General features: G+C 42.3%; 3 protein-coding genes across 6 annotated transcripts; 2 read left to right on the top strand and 1 right to left on the bottom strand.

Annotated features, from left to right (window-relative positions):
* Window positions 1-76: 76 nt before the first annotated feature.
* LOC144518156 (clustered mitochondria protein homolog) lies at window positions 77-12089 on the top strand. The gene is given in 29 exon segments (XM_078250598.1): window positions 77-354; window positions 1916-2025; window positions 2208-2379; window positions 3506-3643; window positions 3744-3898; window positions 3988-4142; window positions 4346-4468; window positions 4600-4732; window positions 4823-4915; window positions 5035-5201; window positions 5403-5573; window positions 5678-6115; window positions 6195-6268; window positions 7028-7132; window positions 7235-7335; window positions 7438-7590; window positions 7690-7752; window positions 7882-7939; window positions 7942-8116; window positions 8214-8298; window positions 8467-8620; window positions 8743-8882; window positions 9208-9288; window positions 9467-9592; window positions 9706-9815; window positions 9928-10018; window positions 10110-10235; window positions 10339-10412; window positions 11190-12089. Coding segments are annotated over 29 exon segments (4287 nt in total). The 5' UTR covers window positions 77-308; the 3' UTR covers window positions 11860-12089.
* Window positions 11875-16251, bottom strand: srrd (SRR1 domain containing). 4 transcript variants are annotated; one of them, XM_078250603.1, is made up of 6 exons: window positions 16118-16251; window positions 15535-15575; window positions 15229-15452; window positions 15030-15128; window positions 14782-14933; window positions 11875-14695 (listed from the first exon to the last, which is right to left on the bottom strand). In XM_078250603.1, exons 1-6 carry the CDS (start codon window positions 16249-16251, stop codon window positions 14455-14457), a joined length of 891 nt encoding a protein of 296 aa, XP_078106729.1. In that variant the 3' UTR covers window positions 11875-14454. The 4 variants fall into 4 exon arrangements, with proteins under 4 accessions (XP_078106729.1, XP_078106730.1, XP_078106727.1 ...); XM_078250604.1 differs by having other exon boundaries at window positions 15229-15437; XM_078250601.1 differs by lacking the exon at window positions 16118-16251 and adding an exon at window positions 15673-15981.
* On the top strand, window positions 16223-21212 carry tfip11 (tuftelin interacting protein 11). The gene is made up of 15 exons (XM_078250600.1): window positions 16223-16314; window positions 16714-16921; window positions 17226-17397; window positions 17499-17655; window positions 17766-17893; window positions 18008-18169; window positions 18406-18597; window positions 18737-18916; window positions 19034-19168; window positions 19277-19380; window positions 19492-19660; window positions 19799-20042; window positions 20149-20291; window positions 20417-20582; window positions 20721-21212. The coding sequence occupies exons 2-15, from the start codon at window positions 16716-16718 to the stop codon at window positions 21065-21067; spliced, it is 2505 nt and encodes an 834-aa protein (XP_078106726.1). The 5' UTR covers window positions 16223-16314; window positions 16714-16715; the 3' UTR covers window positions 21068-21212.
* The last annotated feature ends 224 nt before the right edge of the window (window positions 21213-21436 follow it).

Raw genomic sequence — 21436 nt, 5'->3', positions numbered from 1 at the left:
AATATGTAGACACACCCAGTCCAACAAAGTGTGAGAGGCACAGAGTATGTGTGGAGCAATAAGAGGGTGTGGCCTTTATACTCAGGGAGGACAGATAAGCTGAGTTTGCCTTGTAGAGAGGGGCAGGAGTCACAATCCTGTACGGACAGACGTTTATTTTCACTCTGCTGGGCTCTCTTAACAATCCAGCAACACATTTCCACTCCCTCTCTTGTGCATTTCTCTAGCAGTTTGAAGGGGAAGTGGCTTCCAGAACAGACAAGTAAAAACCCAAGAGGACAGCTCAAGAAAAAGTACAGCACGCAGCCATGAAGGACAAAGTCAGGAGAGGAGGAAAAAATCAGGCCAAGGCTGGTGAGAAATCCCTACAATGTGTTTTTTTCTTTTTTGCTTCTCTCTCTCTCTCTCTATCTCTTTTGTTGCACTTTCCTCTTCCTTCTTTTTTTTGTCTGGTGCGTGCCTCCCTCACTGGAGAATGTGAGGATTGTGGGAGATTTAGCACTGCATTGCTGCTCTGAACATGGCTGGTGCTATTCTCTGCTTTCACCAGCTTTTTAACCACTGGGAGAATCTGATCCACACTTTCAACTGTTATGGTATATTTAGTTAGACAAACACATGCTAAAATCAACCTGAATCCATAGACAAACTGTACATTCTCAGTCACAATCTATTAAAGACAAAGAATAGCTTTTATTCAAAACTCTGTACACAGCTGTTTAGCCGAAATCAAAAATCTTCCATCTATTTTTCAACCACCTTATGTACATATACCTCTTACTTGCTTTTCATTTTGCCACATTTTTTAGTGGACCTCACAACTTCTTTGAAACTTTGTCACTCCCCTTTCACAAGAAAGAATTAAGGAAGAATTAGTGTTTGCGCGTCCTCGGGTGAGATTAACCTGAGGTGTGAAGCGATATGAATCTGTGGCACAGCATCATGCCTGACAGGATAATTCAATGTAATGTTATTTTACTATATGACTTATAGGGAAGCAATTCTCCCAGCTTGTTTAGTTTATGGTACAAGCTGACCTAAGAAATCAGTTCCAAAATAAACTTGTCAGGACGGATGCTGTTTTCTTTTGTAGTAAGGCAGGAGCTCCAATAGAAGAGACTGAGGCTGATGGCTCCAAGCCCGCAGAGAGGAGGGAATTTCTTCCAGCCAATCACGAACAGAAAAGCTATTTTTTGGGTGCTTTCCAGTGGTAAAGTGTTCCCAGGTTGACAGCAAGAACTGGGAATTTACTGTGATGACTTACAATCTTCAGAGATGAGTGCAAAGTGGATTTTCTGTGTTGCCGTGTACATGCCAAAGGTGTTTTATATATTTATGCATTATCTGCATGCATCCATGAATGCAAGCATGCTTATTTGTTAAAGCATTCTGCCGTCTGCACATGCCAGCGCTGGGTGTGGTTGTCCCTTCACCCTGAGATGACATGAAGGCAAATTCAACAGGTTTAGTCACACTGCAGGCTTAGGAACAGGCTGGGACCTGCTCTCCCACTGATTCTGCTGTGTGTGTGTAAAAAGGCAGACACACCCCACTTCCCCACCAAACTTTTTCTTTGACAGTTTCTTGCATACATACTCTCTCACCCTCAGGCACTCTCACTCACACAGACTCATCGGTCCAGCTCATGATAATTTTAGAGGAGATTAACGTTCTTGTTTGATTCTGCAGCAAAGAAGAGATGATGGAATGTGAACATAATAAGCCATGGTTATAATTCTTTCATTCATTTATTCATGCATTTTCTACAGCAGCATAGGTTTTCAGGGTCATAGTGCACTGAAAACAATCCCAGTATGTAATGAGCGGAAGGCAGGAAATCAACCTAAACTATTTGCTTGTCAAGTGCAGTGTTCTGTGATTATCCTCAGTTAGTTTTGTTTTCTCCTTCAAACAGATGTAATGAGCCTGACTGGTGGCAAGGATGCTGTTGGTATGAAGTCACATGAGGACACATCGTTCCCTGTGAAGATCCAGGGAGCAGGAGTAGAGCCATTTGAGCTGCAGGTACAAGACTTCATCTCAGTCCCCTCTTATTCAACCTTTTTTTTTACTAATAAGATGGAAACTAACACTTTTACAGGGACTATTTTAATAGAGAACTGATTTTCTCATATAGTAGACATATAGACGTTTATAATCTGTAATTGTTGGCATTACTTGCAGTGTTCTACCATGTGTCTTTGTAGGTCCATGGATTTTGGCTTGTACAAGATGCAGTAATGACTCTGCTTTCGAGGGATGAGGTGTGTCCACGGTCAAACTTGTCGCTGGCACTAGCTGGTACGACTCTGGACCCCCTCGCAGAACTGCAAAGCCTCAAGGGGCTAAAACCAGGAGTCATCCTTCGCCTGGTGGAAGGTATGTCTTTTTGAGCCTTCTCCTTAAGTTCAGCTTTATGTCCAATCTAAATTGTTTGCTTGCTTTTCTTTAATAACTTGGATGTTCTTCCTTAAATGTTATTTATTGGTGCACCCCACCCAAATTTTTTCTTTTGCATGCATTTTTACAGCATAACTAATGGCTACTTTCTACAGAAATATCTCAAGCTCTGTTTGCTTGAACAGATAGATGTTATTAGCCCATCTACGACTCCACGAATCTTCTTAAGAATTATCTCTTGACATCGGCCAAGCCACGACAGTAAAATGGGTATGAAATGCTGTGCGTGTAAAATAATGAGTTTTGACGCAGTTGTTAGACCTTTTAGGCGATACTGAGTTCTGTAATGCATTAAGTTGTTGTCTGGCCTTTTAACAATATAGTTTTTACTCTCTTACATGACCACATACCTGCCTACATATCTCAGTCATTTCGTCAGAATTAAAATATCAGAATAGAATCATCCTGTCCATTTCTTTCTCACCTTTTCCCTTTCACACAAAATTAAGTCTCTTTCACCTCAATCCAAATCGATGACTCACCTTTTCTGAGTCATCATATCAAGGCTTACAGTTGTTACAAGTGTGTGCCAACTATAAATCTGTCTCTCACCAGCTAGTTGTTGAAATATTGAAACAAACTATCCTGCAGTGCATCGGTTACTACAGTATATATCCTGTCAATATTTGTGTCTATGAGAATATGCATCATTAATAATGGTACTCAATGTGCTTTAAAAATTCTAAATATAACATAAATATTAACACTTTTTAATGATTGTTAAGGGGATCGTGACATCCTAGAGTAGAGTATTTGTTCTGTGCATTCTGACTGTTTAAAAAGAGTTTCCACAGGGCGCCCGGATAGCGCAGTTGGTGGAACGGGCGCCTATGTGTAGAGGTTTACTCCTCGACGCAGCGGGCTCGGGTTCGGCTCCAAACTGCGGCCCTTTGCTGCATGTCGTTCCCCCCTCTCTCTCCCCTTTTATGTCTTCAGCTGTCCTGTCAAAAATAAAGGCCAAAAAATAAACTTAAAAAAAAAAAGAGTGTCCACAGTTTCATAACGGTCAGTGTAACCTTTACAATACCACCGTGTGTCTTTCCAGAACCCTACACCGCCCACTCAGCCAGGCTCCATCTGGCTCGTGTGCTGGAGCTGCTGAGAGCGTCTGGACCTCAGGATGCACTGAAAGAAGGACGCTCACCAAGCATACTGGAGACACTCACACATACACACACACCAGGTACACACACACACACACACACACACACAAAGTAATACAAAGATGCAAAATTAACAATCAAGCTCATACTGAAAATCTCCCTTTATTACCGGTGGTGCAGACTCCAGCTTACCGAATGGAAAGAGCCTGAAACGCTCATTAAGCAACACAAAAACAGAAAAAAACAATCAGGACGGAGCTCCACCTGAGTACCTCCTCCCTGGTTCCTCAGAGAGACCACTCATGGCCCTGCTACCACACAGCTCCCAACCAGAGGTACATTTATTAGATCCTGTTTCACACTGGGCCAGCCTTCATGCACACAGACACAATGACGCTCTGTAACTTTATATCCGTCTCATCAGGCCCCCACTTACCTGAGAGACTTGTCTCTCAGCTGTTGGAACCCGGCTCCAGGACACAGGAAGCTGCAGGGAGATTTCCTGTATATCACTGTGGTGACAATGGAGGGACGACGTTTTGACATCACATCCTGTCCTAAAGGTTTCTTCCTCAATAGGTAAAGAAATAACGACATGATGTTAACTATTTTTTGTCTATGGTTGCAATGAATTCAATAATGATAATAATAATAATGTAATGTACCTATAGTTGTTTTATTTCCATTCTGAATTGAACTTTATTGAACTTTATTGAACTTTAACTAGATACATGTTTCATCTTAATTATGAATTATTTTCTCTTCCCCCTTCTGCACCTCAGGTCTACAGAAGAAATGTTTGATCCTCGTCCTGCACAGTCTTCCCCAGTCTGTCATAGTTTGACTGACCTGCTCTGTCACATCAGCCCTACCTTCAAACAAACTTTGACCACCCTCAAAAACAGGTAACATTACTATACTTATGCATAAAGGAAGCATGAGAACAGTGGGGTTTAGGAGAGGTGTATCTTCCACATTCAAATCATCAAACGATCATAATAACTGCTATTGTAAACTGTTGCATTTCTTCCTTTAGGTCTCAGTTACCTCCAGTAGAGGTGATGCCCACTCCTTACCACACCCTGAGCTGGCTTGGGCCTCCCTGTGCCTCTCGCACTCACAAAAACACCTTCAGCAGACTGGGAGTGGATGAACAGTCAGGAACAGAGGTTCTTTACACCACAGCATAATTGTTGCTATTTATTGAGTAGTGTGCTGCCGGCAGTGATATTAAGTGTAACTGTGTGTGTTATGTGTAGGCTCCAGACTGGAATGAGGAGTTGCAAGCTGCCAGAGATCTTCCACAAGGCAGTCTGGAGGATAGGCTGCAGAGAGACAGAGCTCTGCTCCAGGTAACCAATAAAGGCTGTTATTTAGCTCAAAGCAACAGCAGGACAGTTCAGGATCACCTGTTATTTGTTCGCTCAACATCTCCTCCTCTCACCTTCATTTATACCTGTTTTCTTTTCAGGTGAACTGTGCATTTGTTAGGGCTGTGAAGCAGGGGGCAGAGACTGTTGTAGACAGCTTTGTGGAGCCAGTGAATGGAAACCCTGAGGACCCAGCTTTTCTGTGGGGCGGCCTGTTCATGAGCCAGGGGGCAGCAAGCACAATGTTTGGTGGGGAGAGAGGTCGCAGGTGAGAGCAAACCACAAGTACAATGATGAGATCCAATAGATGTAAAGCCATTTGCTCATAATTGTTATATGGCTGTAAATGATTACAGGAAGGACACTGTGACCCCATGCTGTCTCTGTTTAGAGTATTATAAAATAGTTTTTGGTTTCACTTTGGGCATTGATTTGACACTGATTATTGAAATGTTCCTCATACTTGCAGGGCTGCTCAGAGGCTGGAGCTGAAAGCAGTACAGGCCTACAGTAATATCGAGGGGCTCCACACTCTACCTACAGCCGTTGTGGACTACAGAGGAGTGCGTCTGTCTGCTCAGGGTCTTGCCCCTGGGTTGGAAGGCTCAGAGCAGGACCAGGCATCTGCTCCTGCCTCAAGGTAGTGGACTCATTTTTTTATCAATCCACTGTGGTAGTGTGTCACACTGAGGCAGGCATTTTTGTGTTCTTTCTGATAATTGTTTTTCTTCTTTTGTTCTATAGAGGCTTGCTGTACGGGGTAAATGCAGGACCTCAAGAGTCCCCCCAACGCAGACGTCTGCTAGAACTCTTGGCTCAGGCTGCCAAATCTCTCTCTCTCCAGAGACATGTTGTTGTGGCGCCCAATGGTCACAAGGTACCCCTTTTCACCTCAGTGGAAGCTCAGGGGCTGTTGGGGGCTGATGGGAGGTTCTACATACTGGATGTGTTCAGGACCTTCCCAGCTGATGCCAACTTCTGCCAAGAGGTGGAGACAGAATGTCAGACAGTCACTGGAGAAGAGGAGAGCGATAAAAGCTGCGAAGAGGACAAAGAGAAGAAGGCTTGTGTAAAAGAAGGTTGGCCAGAGAATTATCACTCAGACTCTGGGTTTCCAAAGAGCTTCCCTCACGGGCTCTGTAGACTGAGGCCAGAGCTGGTGCAGGCCTTCATTCAGCACAAGTGAGTTCTACATGAAATAAAATACTTTAAACTCAGTTTTAAAAGTTTTTCTGTGAAGTTAAAGTTTTGTTTCTTTTAGACATTGCCAGTTCACACAGCATGTCAGGGAGATGTTGGACGAGAATGGAGGCTTTGAAGAATGTGCAACAGCGTGTAAGAAGTGTTTACTACAGTAGATCTAACTGAGTGGAAACCAAAATTATAGTTAATACATACAATAATATTATTTTATATCATATTTGAGATATATACAGTGCTGCTCATAAGTATTCATACCCATGCTAAAGTTGACTAAAAAGAGGAATAAAAAAAAAAATCATCTTTTGGAAATTGATCTTAATGCCTTAATGCCCGGAAAAATCCGACCTTTTAAGGACACCAATTTTTTTTGTGAATGAATAATGTATTGTTAATAAATAAATGTTCTTCCTTAAAATACAGGGGCCATAATTATACACACCCTTATGTTAAATTCCCATAGAGGCAGGCAGGTTTTTTTTTAAAGACCAGTTCTTTCATGGATCCAGGATACTATGTATCCTGATAAAGTTCCCTTGGCATTTGGAATTAAAATAGCCCCCCCCACATCATCACATACCCTTCACCATACCTAGAGATTGGCATGGTTTTATTTCAGTTAGTCTAATAGCTAACTGAGATAAGATCCATATCAATGCAAATCAAACCAGCTATTAGACTAACTGAAATAAAACCATGCCAATCTCTAGGTATGGTGAAGGGTATGTGATGATGTGGGGCTATTTTAATTTTAATTAAGGCATTAAGATCAATTTCCAAAAGATGATTTTTTTTTATTCCTCTCTCTCTCTCTATATATATATATATATATATATATATATATATATATATATATTACACTTATATATTTGACAAATGTTTGTATACTTACAGGTGACTCTCGAGCCACTAAGGCAGTACGAGCTGCTTGTAAAGAAGTGGGCTCAGTCAGCGACATCATCTTTGAGATGCGCTTCAACCCAAGCGTCTTTTCTCCAGGTACCTATGAGAAACTACACACACACACACACACACACACACACACAGTCAAATCTTTTTGCTGGAACACAATATGACAGGCATTTTGTGCTTTGTGTTCAGAAGTGTCCTTCCCTACTGGTGAAAGTAAGTCGACGAATCTGCAGGAGAGGTTACTGAGGGAAGCAGCAGCTTTCATCATCACACATCAGATACCAGCCTTTGTAAGTGAATCCATTGTTTACATACTATAATAAGCACTACTGCAAACATGAAACCAGCTCATTCAATGTATGTATGTGTGTACTGTATGTATATGTGTGCAGGTGGAGTATTGCCTACAAAGCAATGAGGCCCCAATGGATGGAGTTTCTCTAAAACTGGCCCTACACCAGAGAGGCATCAACCTCCGGTATCTGGGCCACGTCATCACAACCATCAGCCAGTCAGAACACAAGGAGCGCCTGAGGCATATAACGGTGCGTTTGATTTACAAAATAGTCAAACTTAAACTGGTCTTGATGATGTAATCACTTTCGTAACTGTCCTTTCTAACATCCCACTTTCTGCTTAACCAGAGATCGGTCATAGGGGAAATCTTCACCCGCTCTACAAGAAGAGTGTTCAACAATTTCCTTCAGGTACTTTACAGTATTCTGTACAGATCATTCCTATTCATTCTTATGTGTGCACACCTTAAAGTGAGGTGCAGGTGTGGGCCCACACACCTCAGAAAGAATGAACTGCAGCCTCTGGTTATGTCTTTGCAGGGTGTGGACGTGCCTAGTCTCTCTGCAGCTGTCAGTCACTTCCTGTGCTGCCTATTGGTTCCCACTTCACACCCACTCCTGTGGGGGAGGAGACTAAGAAGAAGTCAAGGCGGCGTGGCCGAGGGGCCGGGGCCCCTGAAAGCAGCACGCCCTGGAGTACGCTCACAGGGTCTGAGCTGTGGAACCTGCTCTGCCAGGATGCTGCTGAAACATATAACATCTCTGACAGCCTTGGGTGAGGACACAGCCTTTGTTTGTTCCCCCTCATGTTTGTTAGTTATACAATGGCTTAGAGTCAATTTTAGATCAACTGTCATTTTTCTTGGCGACAGCTCTGGTCCGAACCACCTGGTGGAGCACTACAGCCTTCAGAAGCTCTCTTTGCTCAGAGAGTTCTGTTTAAAGACTGGAATACAGGTAACAGACATCTGTCACTGGATTAACTGAAACACATAAATATTAGTAATGCTGTAATATACACTAAGTTGTAATTGCAAAATGGCAGATAAAAACCTGAAATAAGATACTGTATAATAAAAGGGGAAAAGTATGTTTTGTTTTTTTGTGTGTGTGTGTCTACACTAGTTAAGACTGAGAGACTACGTCTTCGACAACCAAAACAAAGCTCCCATCAGTCCAGACGACGTCCTCAACATATTTCCTGTTGTCAAGCACATTCACATGCCAACTGTGGATGCTTCAAAAGCATTTAGTGCTGCACAGAACTTCATTCAAAAGGGTAGGTCAATAAAGCCGGCTCTTGTGCTGCAAATCCATGTATCTGAATGCTCAATATGTGCTTTTGAACAAAATCTAAATGAAAAATAAATTCTGTGCAATATTATTGTTTCCCAACTGCAGGTCTGCTGGATCAGGCCCATGAGCACCTGAAAGAAGCAGCCTACTTGTTTGGTAGGGTGTGTGATGACCTGCACCCTGAGGCCTGTTACTGTCACAGCATGTTGGCCAAGGTGGCATTCGTGCAGGGCAAGGCAGCTGAGGTAGGCTCACTGCAGCTAAATAAACATGTTTTGCAGTGATAGATAATAACATAATTACTTTACGTAAGTGCATTTTAAGGTACTTTATAACTAGTCCACTACAACTGAGAAGGAAATATTGTACTTGTTTACTCCACTACATATATATGACAGCTTAGTTATAATTTACGTTGCAGAAGATTTTACAGAGAGAATGTACTGTTACACTTTGGGAAAGGCTGAAGTGCCCGTGTCAATTTCATGAGGTATTGAAGTGATTGTAATTCGTAATACACAAGAAGCTGGCCATTCATTCTTGTCATCGCTGACTTTCTATGTTCTCAAGGCTCGCAGTGTCCAGCTGAAAGCAGTGGTCATCAGCGAGAGAGTGCTTGGCTTTGACCATCCAAACACTATCCAGCAATATGTGAGTATAGCTACAAATTTTTCATCCAGAGGTACCGCTGCTGGAAACCAAATCCCTGGTCACTGTGAGATAGATATGAACTGTACCTCTGGGCCCATAACTACACATTTCTATAGGATTTGTATGCACTGTGTCTGTGTGTAGAGCGTGATTGTTATCATTTTGTTGTTATATGCAGGCCCTCTTGGGTGTGTATGCGTTTGCTGGAGGGGAGACTGCCCTGGCCCAGAAGTGTCTCCTCAGAGCTCGTCTGCTAATGCTAACAGTCCATGGAGAGGACCATCCCTACACCGCAACACTGGATGTAGGTTACAACACCTTGGTGTTCAACCCATGCACAAAAAAGGCTTTTCATAATAGCATCATAAACAATATTTCATTTTCAACAATAGCAATCGTCTCATTGTTTCCTTGCAGAGCTGTCTTGGGTTGGTGCTTACAGGAGATCAGAGAGGGCTGTTCTTAAAGAACGCCCTCAGACTCAACATCTCCTTCTTTGGCCCCTCACATCTGCACACTGCTCTCAAGTAAGACACCATTTATAGCTTGAACTCATATGTTTTATAAAAAGTAATGAAGTTGTTTGTCCCCTTTTTTAACATCATTACAATTTATCTCCCTGGTTTCTTGCCTGTGCAGTCAGCACCTGTTGGCCCACTGGATGTGCAGCAAAGGTGACTACCGAAGTGCTATGACCCACGAGAAAGAGGCACTTACTGCTTTTACCATGGTCAGTATATCTGAATGTGAGAGTGTGCAATAGAGAGATTGATTGTATGTATGTGCATGTCATCTTATTTTATGGTTATTTTCTTTCTCAGCTTGGAGAGGATCACCCTCAGGCACGCTGCAGCAAAGAGTTTCTGTGCACCATAACCAAGCAAGCAGTGAAGGTGGAACGTTCTCTCAGACAGGCAGGAGCTGACTGCACGGAGCAGACAGTGGAGGTGTGCCCAGGAGCTCATGTGATCTCTAGTATCATTAACCTGTTTGAATCTTACAAAGTAAAGGGAAAATGTTTATTAATCTCCCTGTCATCTCTGTCCTTAGTGTCTAACTTCCACATCTGACACTGTGCTGGAGCAAATGGTTCTGGTGACAGGGATCAGGAGCATTACACACAGGTAAACATTCACTGGATTAAATATATGCTTAAAACTTGTTGAAGCAATGTGTTAATGCTGAAATGTGGCTTGACTAATATTGGATTTTTTTTAAGCTGTTACCCATATCAAAATCTTTAAGAATCCAAACATCATCAATATATTGATCAATAGTTTTTAACAACGCATAACATGAACAAATTTGTAAAATTTGTGCTAATCCTAACATTTTGCTGTTGAAAAATAAAGTTGTTAATACTTTCTGGTGAAGTAAGTAATACTGTTTCAGACATATTTCAGCATTTCTTGGTTAATTATAAGCCAACAAATACTGCTATCTGTGATGTGACTATATCATTTCCCATAAATAATATGATCCAATAGATGTTATAACACTTTAAAGGAGCCATTCTGCACTATGAGTACTTTTACTTTCTGTAATGTTTTTTTTTTGGTTCTCCTGGATGATCTTGCTATTCCTCTCCATGGTGAAAACTATCAAAAAAAGAAGCATATAGTGAATACAAATCTGAACTTTAAAACACTTAAAAAATGTTGAAGACGTTCTTTTAAATAGACCTAGATCTGAATACTGACCACCCGCTATTGCTGGTACAAAAATGTAAGAAGTGTGTTTTAAAGCTAATACATAGTATAAGAAACTGGAAACTTTAGAGAATTGTACTTACACTAAAATAATGCTCAAATGACTTTTGGCTCCAGCAGCATGCATGTGATTTCAATACTTTTATGTTAGGTAGGATGTCACGCCACTAATGACTTCATTGTGTTTTACAGAGATGGGCTTCAGGAGTATAAGAAGAAACACAAAGAACTAAAGGCAGCGGTGGCAAAAGAACTGGGATTCATAGTAACTAACGAGCTCGTCGCCTCAGAGACTGTGAACGTAGAAGAGAGAGGCTCAGATCAGGAAACAGGAAGCGGGAAGGAAGCTGAGGATGGAGGAAGCTCAGCATTAAAGAATACCAGCAAAAGCCAAGAGAAGAAGCCAGTGAAAGAGACCTCGGTGAAGAGTGTTGCTATAGTTTCAGCTAATGGTCACGTGGTGGAGTCAGCTGAAGAGAACCAGCATGAGGAGAAAAAGGATGTAGATGGAGGAGACAGTGACAGAGCAGCTTCAGATGCTGAGGTCAAGATAGTGAATGGGGAGTCAAAGGTCAGGGCTGCAGGACAGGAAACTGTGACCAGTGCACCAAATGAAGTACACAGCAACACAGCCAATGGGGAGATCAAATATGGTGCAAAAATTGATGAGATGAAGTCAGAGTCAGATGAGGTTAATGGTAAAATAAATGGAGCCTGTGACATCACCGTAAGTCCATCAGTCCTTAAAAGTAAAGGAACCTGGGCAGATGTTGTTTCAAAGGCTAATGGAGCAGGAAGCATACACACAGCAGCCAATGGAGTAGCAGATAATGTCACTGCTGATGGAAAAGCTGAAGAGTGAAAACATATCAAAAAAAAGTTTTTCCCAAGTCACTGCTGTAATAATAAAACTCTCCCAGGATGCTAGATATAATTTGAGCCAATGAACATGAAGCAGGTAACAGAGAGTAAGAGGATGATGAGTATTACTTTGTGCTGGAGATGTTGTTGCTGATGCTGGGAGGGGGCTGTACTGTTGAGTGCTATTTTTTTTTTTTTTTTCAATAATAAACTTTTTACTCTGGTTTACCAGTGATGTTGCTTTTTTGGGACATACGTACATTGAATATATGCATGTAAACATGGTGTGTGAAGGTATAATGTGAATAAACCACCTGCAAACAAGTGATGGTACCACATCTGGAGAATCATCTAAATGTACTGTATACCATGGTCTGGTTGAATACTCAATTCTTATTACAGTTTTTCTCAATTGCTAAAATACAATTATTGAAAATTGTTCCATTTTCTGAAAACATTAAACCCAAATTCATCTTCAAGCACTATTTATAAAACCTCTGACTCCCCCTGCAAAATGAAACTTTTGCCTCAAAATCAAACACTGCTCTCAAATCATAAACAAAGTGATCAAAATGATATACACTATCAAGCAGTCAGTAAACAATACACCAAAAAATAAAAATAAAACACATTGTTCAAAACATATAGTTCTCAGGGAGAAGTACATTTTTAATCTCAAAACAAATTTCATATTTTTCCGTCATTGCTACAATGCACTGTACTACAGTATACAATACTAAAAGTCAAAAGGAGTAAACATGTGATCAGTGTGCTTCTTCTTGTCTTTGGGCTAGGTCAGGCCAGAGCACTTCGTCGACATCACAAGCAATATTGTCCCTCCTGAGGCAACGGGGGAAGAAGCCTCTTGTGTGCCGTATCCAGCCCTGACACCTCGCATACGCACTCGTCCTCTCACATCGTTTCTTCTATCCATTCTCAGACTTTCTCCTTCCCACCTTCAACAACCTGTTTGCTCTCTGAACTGGCTTATATTGGTTGTGTCACATCATTGTGAACAAGTGAAAACAATTTTGAGTGGTTGTGTTCAATCAATGACATGTGTTCTCTATTTGTATTTGATTGTTTCCACTTGTGTTTACCAGTATGGATGACATGTGCATTAGAGTGCAGAATGTGTTTTGAGAATGAGAATGTGTTAAGAGTTTTGCTGAAAAGTCTAAGTGAGATCTGCAAATTGTGTTTTACCATGTGAAATGGTTTAGGATATTGACAAGACTGCACAATTAGCTAAATGAGTTCAGGCAACTGAGAACTTTGTTCAGCCAATGGGTTTTAGTGTTTTAGCAATTGAGAAAAACTGTAATGGACTTCAGTAGAGGCAACCATCCGACGCGCATGGCCTCCTCCATCGTCCATTCATTCCTGACAATGGACACCTCATCAGGCATTACATAAAGGACGACACCTGTTTTTCTCCATTCACAAGAAATGTTGTACACATTACTAACAATGATTTTACAAGAGTGTTTTTTCAACTTCCAGACAACCACTGATGTGGACAATGGTAACAACATCAATCTGCACAGCCACAACCTTGAAAACCATCATATACATTTTTTTTGTTTTTGTTTTCACGTAAAAGTAAGAATTGTACTACAGTGTGATGCTCTAGAAAAGTGTTGGATATCTGAAGACGTGCATGTCCTACCTGCTTAACAAGTGTGAGCCACACCCAGCTGTACACAGAATCCCTGATAGGTGTGGCTGGGTGTGGTCAGAAATGTATGGAACGCCATTTGCGCAAATTACAGATAACAGGTACAAATACAGGATATGCATGAGTGCCTTGATTCAAAGCCCATCGTCGGCCACAACCAGAAAAGGCACGTTAATGCGTCACTTTTTGTTGTATCAAAATATGCCACGTTAACATGATGAAACTCTACGTGTCAACGTGCATTTTAATGCAACAGTTATGTCACATGTCCAAGATGCTCAACCATACTTTTTTCTCCCAACTTAGGCCTTGATATAAACTACCATGATAGTATTGCAAAATTCAGACCTTTGACGCAGGGTTAAATGTCCCATGGCAAGAACATTTCACTTTATGAGGTTTTTTTTAACATTAATATGTGTTCCCCCAGCCTGCCTATAGTCCCCCAGTGGCTAGAAATGGTGATAGGTGTAAACCGAGCCCTGGGTATCCTGCTCTGCCTTTGAGAAAAAGTAAGCTCAGATGGGCCGATCTGGAATCAACCCTATGTGTCGTCATAAGGGGAAGGGTTACCTCCCCTTTCTCTGCTTTGCCCATGGCAAGCTGGTCAAGGCAACACCCCCACCCTCCACCTTGCCCCGCTTCTCTCCTCATTAGCATTTAAAACTACAGACACAGAAATGGCACATCCTAAGGAAAACTGATTGTGGGACTGGCTCTAGTGGCTGTAATTCTGCACCAAGGCTTAATTTCGGGAAAGAGACTTCAGATACAATATTAGGGGACCACTAAGGCCTATATAAAAGCATCCAAAAAGCACCATGTCATAGGACCTTTAAAAAAAAAAATGTTTTAACTGCTTATATCAATGCATCAATAAAAAACAAAGTACTGTCCATTTCTTGTTCATCTCCTGTCTCAGCTCTGTGTTTCCCTCTGAATTATCTCCAAATCAGGGCAGTGTTGGTACTTTGGTTCAGGCGGCTCTGCCCAGGTGGATTGTGGGAGTTTGTTTAGGCTGCTGGTAGGAAAGGTGATGACTGCAGTGTCACTGAAGATGTCAATCAGACGGGATGGACAAGGCAGCTGTTCCTCCTCACACACAGACACAGCCTGAGTAATGTAGCTGTAGTCCCGCTTGAACTCTCTCTCGATTGTCCTGTTGGGACGACAGACAGGAGACGTCACCTCACCTCTCCTCTAATTTCTTTAACATCATCTCTCTGATTCATGTATTGTACTAACCTGTCCATCATGCCATTGAAGCTGTTTCCAATGATTATCATCAGAGGAAGACATTGTGTACTCCAATTTTTCCACAGAAGGTTGTTGTACAGGGCTTTCCCACAATGCATCAGGTAAAAGAGTGTGGGTTTAGTCACCAGACGCTTCCCTTCCTGCACAATACAGTGAGAAACAATGCTGTTGTTTTTTGTATTTGTTCTCCACACTGTATATCTGCTAGTATAGCTGCTAACTTCACCTTCACTGACCTCATTTTCTGTGAGTACAGTCAGACCCAGCTCTCTTAAGACATCCCTCTCTCCAGATGAGAACATGGGGTCATAAACATAGCAGTCCCTTGGTGGAATCTAAAGAGAGAGGAGCAGTGAGATACATAACTTATAATGAACAGGGCCTCACAGACGAGTTTGTTATCTCATTGGATAAACAGTAAACACATCCTCCAACCTGTCCTGCATCCAGCAGCAGCAGCAACATGGCAAGCTGGAAGCGAGCTGAGACACAGGAGGAAAAGGAGCCAAGGCCATAACAAACACACTCCAGCTGTTGACATCGTCTGCCATCTCTGCGGCTCCCCAGCTGGTCGGTGGTGCCCTCGGTGTCCCTGTTCTCTGGAGGTTTTGAGAGGGCTGCTGATCCTGCCACAAACACCTGCTCTGAAGACAAGATTCCTGAAAGGGTCATTGAGCTGCAAGCTAAATGATGTCACAGCCAAACAGAAGTATTTAACGCAACTTGTCCAGCTAAACTCACCTTTCCACTGTTGACAAAACTCCTCGCATCTTAGCTCAGACCTACAGAGGAAGGATGATAAGCAGAGTTAATGGACTCCATCTGAAAAATGAACGATATTACAGGAATCTGCTGCTTAACTGGACTTAGGCTTATTACACTGTGTCTCTGATTCGTTTAACAGTTTTCCCGATGTCCAGCTGCTCCTGGCAGCATGTTGAATGTGAGGACACCTGAATTGGTTTTGATTTTCGCGCTGCACCTTTTCGTCGCCGGGCCACCTGCCACTCCTCCCCGGTGTCCGACATCTATAATAATTCACCGGTGCCCTATATACACATACACGGACATGCGATACAAATATATTTATTAACAAAGTTCTAACATAAATGCTGCCACGGGTTGGCGATTCTGAAGCAAATGCGATTCTGAAGCAAACGCACTTCTTCTTCCGGTTCTATGCCACATTGTAGTCCGTAACCCCTGTCCGCGTGTTTTTCTCCATATGAACTGCCATGAATCGAAAAACCAAACACAATTGACCAACCTTCTAAATTATTTTGTTTTCTTCTGTATAATTGAGACACATTTACGCGTAACTTACATGTAAATTGAGAAAAAGGAAACACATTTTTCGGGGTACAATGTTTGGTGAAACACCGGCAACCGGAAATACTTATGTTTTCCTGTGTAAAACCGAATGGTGAGATAGCTGATTTCAGCTGGGTTACCCTTCATTACTGCCACAGATGAACATACTGTATATATAATTTCGAAGTAGGGGGATAACGAACGTTTCAGGTGAGTTATAGTACCAGTATTTTCATTAGGTTTTCGGGTAACGTTAGCTAGCTAACGTTAGCTTTTGCTAGTAAATATTAGCTTCTCTTTTCACCTTGTTTTCTCCACAGCGGCAGTACGTAGTAGATAGTAGATCCATAGTTTAGATTTTTTTTACGAAGAGTATAGGTGTTGCATAACTAACGTTACTGTAGCTAACGTTAGCTATTTGAGATGATGCTGTTTATATTAAATTGTTGTTGGCCTCATATATGGGCAAGATACAGTGACCACATGATCACAGCTACAAAGCATTCACAATAAATAAAACGTAATGTCATAAAGATGGCTTCTTGATGTTGCTTATCATTTGGAGTTTTTACACTAACGTTACTTTAACCTTTGTTATTTGATATCCAGAGATGTCAATGTCACATCTGTATGGGAGGAGAGAGGAGGAGGAGGAAGGTGTGGAGATAGAGAGCTTTGAGGTGACAGACTGGGACCTGGCCAATGAGTTCAACCCAGACCGCCGCAGATTCAGGCAGACCAAAGACCAGGCTACCTATGGGATCTGGGCTGACAGGGACTCAGACGAGGATGAGAGGCCTAGCTTTGGAGGCAAGAAGTAAGGCATGGGTTTATTTTTGTTGCTGCCCCAGTGATCCTGTTGTGTTACCTTAACCTACACCCAACCATATCGCTAACCCCAACCAGTTATCTCTGCTACGCCTAAACATAGCCTAACCTATGGGCGGAAACACAAATATAAGGGAAACTCTATTCAAAGGTGACCAGACTTCAATGCAAGAACCCATCGTAGTCATCCCAACAGAAATGGTCCATATAAAAACCAACTGCTGCTTTTTGCTTTTTTTTTTTTTTTTTTACAATTGTCAACAACATAAGTCAAGTGTTTGTGTTTTTTCCAGATCCAAAGACTACAGTGCTCCAGTGAACTTTGTGAGTGCTGGTCTGCGTAAGTCTGCAGCTGAGGAGAAACAGCAACAACAAAAAGTAGAAGGAGGCTCTGATGACTCAGAGGAAGATGGTCCTTCAGCACCTCCCCCTCCTCGCGGCGCTGCACCCAAAAAACTCCAGATGGTAAATTTTGTTGTGTGTATGTTCTTTGCCCCTTGCAGTGTACACTGTAACAGTGTTTTGTCAAAAACTGATTTTCTTTTTTTTCTTTTTCTTTTGGCTAGGGTAATTTCCGGGGGAACCAGTCCCAGAGGTTTGCAGGTGGCATACAGTCTGGTAAAGGCATTGGTACCTGGGAGAAGCACACAAAGGGAATTGGACAGAAACTTCTGCAGAAAATGGGCTACCAACCAGGCAAAGGCCTGGGCAAGAATGCTCAAGGTGGGTAGGCCTGAGGAGGCTATGTTATTTAGACATTTAGTAGTGTGTGTTTTACAGGAGCAACAGAGTAGTTGGTATACTCTAACTCTACTCTCCTCTTATTGCTGCAGGTATTATAAACCCCATTGAGGCAAAGGTTCGTAAAGGCAAGGGAGCCGTGGGTGCTTATGGCAATGAGCGAACCCAGCAGAGTCTTCAGGATTTTCCTGTGGTTGACTCGGAGGAAGAGGAGGAAAAGGTAGAGTCTTTGCCTCTTTTTCCAACTCAACCACTGTTAGATTATAAAGCAGAAGTGATATTGAAGAGTCATTCAACATTATTTTGACATTATTCTCAATGTCTGTGTGTGTAGGAGTTTCAGAAGGAGCTAGGCCAGTGGCGTAAGGATCCTGCAGGCTCTATAGGAAAGAAGAAACCCAAGTACTCTTACAGAACTGTGGACGAGCTGAAAGCTAAAGGCAAGCTGGCAGGGCGCAGTACAGCAGCATCCGCTGGAGAGTTGGCACAGGTCAAGGTATGTTTGAAAAGACTTGCATTAACACTCTTTTGCGTCTGTCTCACAGGAATGTTATCAGGGCACTATTGAATTAAGCTGTAATGTTATAACAAGCATTGGGAACACAAGTTAATAGCACTTGGGCACTCTCTACAAGCCCCTGTGGATGACATTATACTATGAATGTAAGCAAATGGTCAGCTGCCATTTTTGTCTCCAAATCTCATTTACCCCATATCTGTTCCCATCTCTAGGTTATAGATATGACTGGAAGAGAACAAAAGGTATATTACAGTTACAGTCAGATGTCCAACAAGCACAGTGTTCCAGATGAAGGTCCTCCAAGCTTGTCGGCTCAGGATCAGAAGGGATCTGGCTTTGCTCTCCCTGAACTCGAACATAACCTGCAGCTCCTGATAGACCTCACAGAACAGGACATATTACAGGTACAAGGGAACCAAAAATATCTGCCAAAATATCTATGACTACGAGTTTCTACTAGGTTTCTATGTACCATTCTGCCACTTCTTCTACCACATACTTGCATGCTTTCTCTTATGCTGTGTTATTTTCCACTTCCTGTAGTCCGCCAGACGTCTGCAGCATGAAAAAGATGTGGTTGTGTCTCTGAGCCATGAGTCACTAGCACTGCAGAGCAGACTGGATGCAGAGCAAGAGTCCATCCAGAGAATGGAGGCCGTTTTGGCATTGGTGGGGCGTTTTCCTTCTGGGGAGATGGCACCTGGGGAGGGACCCACCCTGCAGGTACATATGCAGTGAACACACAGACTAACAGCTACAGTTGTTTCAGTTTGTTAGTTCTTGCTCTGTTATCACATCGAAATATGTAATGGCTTTGGTGCCTTTCTTCTCTTTCTTCAGGAGTGTGCCCGGATCTTTGAGACTTTACAAACAGACTATTATGAAGAATACAAGACAATGGGATTGGCAGACCTGGCTGTAGCTGTTGTTCAGCCACTACTCAAAGAGAAAGTTCGTTCCTGGGACCCTCTGAAGGTAGAGTATGCTTTTGCATTTATTTTATTTTGAGGTAACTTCACACTTTAATCATCAATAATTAGTAATGAAGCTGCCACTTCTCATACTGTTCTCTAAATATTTCAGGACAGCTCTTATTGTCTGGAAGACATCGGTCAGTGGAGAGCAATCCTTGAATCTAGAGACCTCCATAACAGTGCCCCAGATTCAAACATGGACCCTTACCACAGGTCATTTTAAACACACAAAATGTATAATAAGCTGTGCTCATCTTTACATAAATTAATACATTTTTGACTACATGTGTTTGTGACATGTGTGTCCTATCTTTGTTGGTCCAGACTGTTGTGGGAAGTTTGGATCCCAGTGATGCGGCCCTGTGTGTCAGGCTGGCAGCCTCGTATAGTAGGGCCAATGGTGGACTGCGTGGAAGTGTGGGCTCCTCTTCTCCCCGTGTGGATCCTGGATCACCTGATGGAGCAGCTGATCTTACCCCGGCTACAGCGAGAGGCAAGACACCTCTCCACTTAAAGACATACTTACCTCGATGGAGAGAAACTCCCATGGTTTTGATCATTTCACATAATTTACCTGTGGATAATTGGCTCCTACACTGTGAGCTGTTTTCATTCATTTCTGTTTTGATAGGTGGATAACTGGAACCCTTTAACTGACACAGTGCCCATCCACTCTTGGATCCATCCTTGGCTTCCTCTGCTCCAATCACGTCTAGAGCCTCTTTACCCACCAATCAGGAGCAAACTTTCCAATGCCTTGCAGCGATGGCATCCCAGCGACGCTTCAGCCCGCCTCATCCTGCAGCCTTGGAAAGATGTTTTCACACCAGGTGCATGGGAGGCCTTCATGGTGAAAAATATCATCCCTAAACTAGGTATGTCTTTATCAATGATGGCAGTGGAAGAAAATGTATATTCTGTCCCTCATTTTCCCCCACTGGTTTCTCTTCTTCATGTGATGGCTTCTGTGTCCCTCCTCAGCTCTGTGTCTGGAAGAGCTGGTTATCAACCCTCATCAGCAGCAGATGGAGCCATTTCACTGGGTGATGGACTGGGAGGGCATGTTGTCCCCTTCCAGCCTTGTGTCGCTGCTGGACAAAAACTTCTTTACAAAGTGGTTGCAGGTCAGTGCATATACTTACACAGAACAGAAAGTACTTAACTGCAATTAATTATTGTATATACTTTATTGATTAAATGTTTAGTTTTTTTGTGACTTTATGGCCGTTTGTGTTTTGGTGATTTATAGGTCCTGTGTTCATGGTTGAGCAACAGTCCTAACTATGAGGAAATCACTAAATGGTACCTGGGTTGGAAAAGCATGTTTAGTGACGCCTTGTTGTCACAGACGCTCATCAAAGAGAAATTCAACGAAGCTTTGGACATCATGAACCGCGCAGTGTCTTCAGGCATGGGTTGGTATTACACACGGTCTTAGAAAATAAACATGAAAAATAGAACAGCATTCCTTTATAAAACATAATAATTCATCCCTTTTTTTTCTCTGCTGCAACAAAACGTACTACAACCCTCATTCTTTTTCATATCCACAGGTGGATATATGCAACCTGGTGCAAGGGAGAATATTGCATATCTAACACAGACAGAGAGACGAAAGGACTTCCAGTATGAAGCGATGCAGGAGCGCAGAGATGCTGAGAGCGTGGCTCACAGAGGCATCAGTGCTGGTGTGCCGACTAACTTCAAAGATCTTATCCAGACTAAGGCAGAGGAGAACAACATTGTCTTTATGCCCTTAGTGGCCAAACGGCACGAGGGCAAACAGCTGTACACCTTTGGGCGTATTGTCATTTACATAGACAGAGGGGTTGTGTTTGTGCAAGGAGAGAAGACTTGGGTGCCCACGTCTTTGCAGAGTCTGATAGATATGGCCAAGTGAGGGTGGGCTGACTGATTCCTTGGTCTGCTAAGTGTAAAATAGAATAAGTAGCACAAATGTTAACTTCAGTATTCTGATCCTTGTATGTGTCTTTGTACATTTTTAAAGTGTCACTAGAACTGTGAATAAATAATTTTCAAATGAATGTGGCCTATTTGTTTGCTGTTTTAGTTAGATGCAAAATGTAAATAAGTACGTTCAAGTTCAGTATAGAGTAGAGCTGCACATGTATGATATTAGTTGGTTTTTATAAGGTTTTGCATTCAACACAGCCAAGGCAAATTTCTCTATAAAGCATATTTCTTGGCAATCAAAAAATGCTTGTGTACTAATGAAGTATTAGTCCTTTTATTTACATGTACAACAACA

Source organism: Sander vitreus, chromosome 5 (genome assembly GCF_031162955.1).
Source record: "Sander vitreus isolate 19-12246 chromosome 5, sanVit1, whole genome shotgun sequence".
In the NCBI taxonomy this organism is placed as follows: Eukaryota; Metazoa; Chordata; class Actinopteri; order Perciformes; family Percidae; genus Sander; species Sander vitreus.
This window is presented reverse-complemented; position numbering and strand designations above follow the sequence as displayed.

Coding starts and splice junctions, on each gene's coding strand:
- srrd (XM_078250601.1), bottom strand. CDS start 15,821: ATGTCGGACACCGGGGAGGAGTGGCAGGTGGCCCGGCGACGAAAAGGT. Junction 15,576..15,672: donor AAACGAATCAGAGACACAGT/GTAATAAGCCTA, acceptor CTTCCTCTGTAG/GTCTGAGCTAAGATGCGAGG. Junction 14,696..14,781: donor TTCAATGGCATGATGGACAG/GTTAGTACAATA, acceptor TCGTCCCAACAG/GACAATCGAGAGAGAGTTCA.
- tfip11 (XM_078250600.1), top strand. CDS start 16,716: ATGTCAATGTCACATCTGTATGGGAGGAGAGAGGAGGAGGAGGAAGGT. Junction 18,598..18,736: donor CAGAACAGGACATATTACAG/GTACAAGGGAAC, acceptor CACTTCCTGTAG/TCCGCCAGACGTCTGCAGCA. Junction 19,381..19,491: donor AACATGGACCCTTACCACAG/GTCATTTTAAAC, acceptor TTGTTGGTCCAG/ACTGTTGTGGGAAGTTTGGA.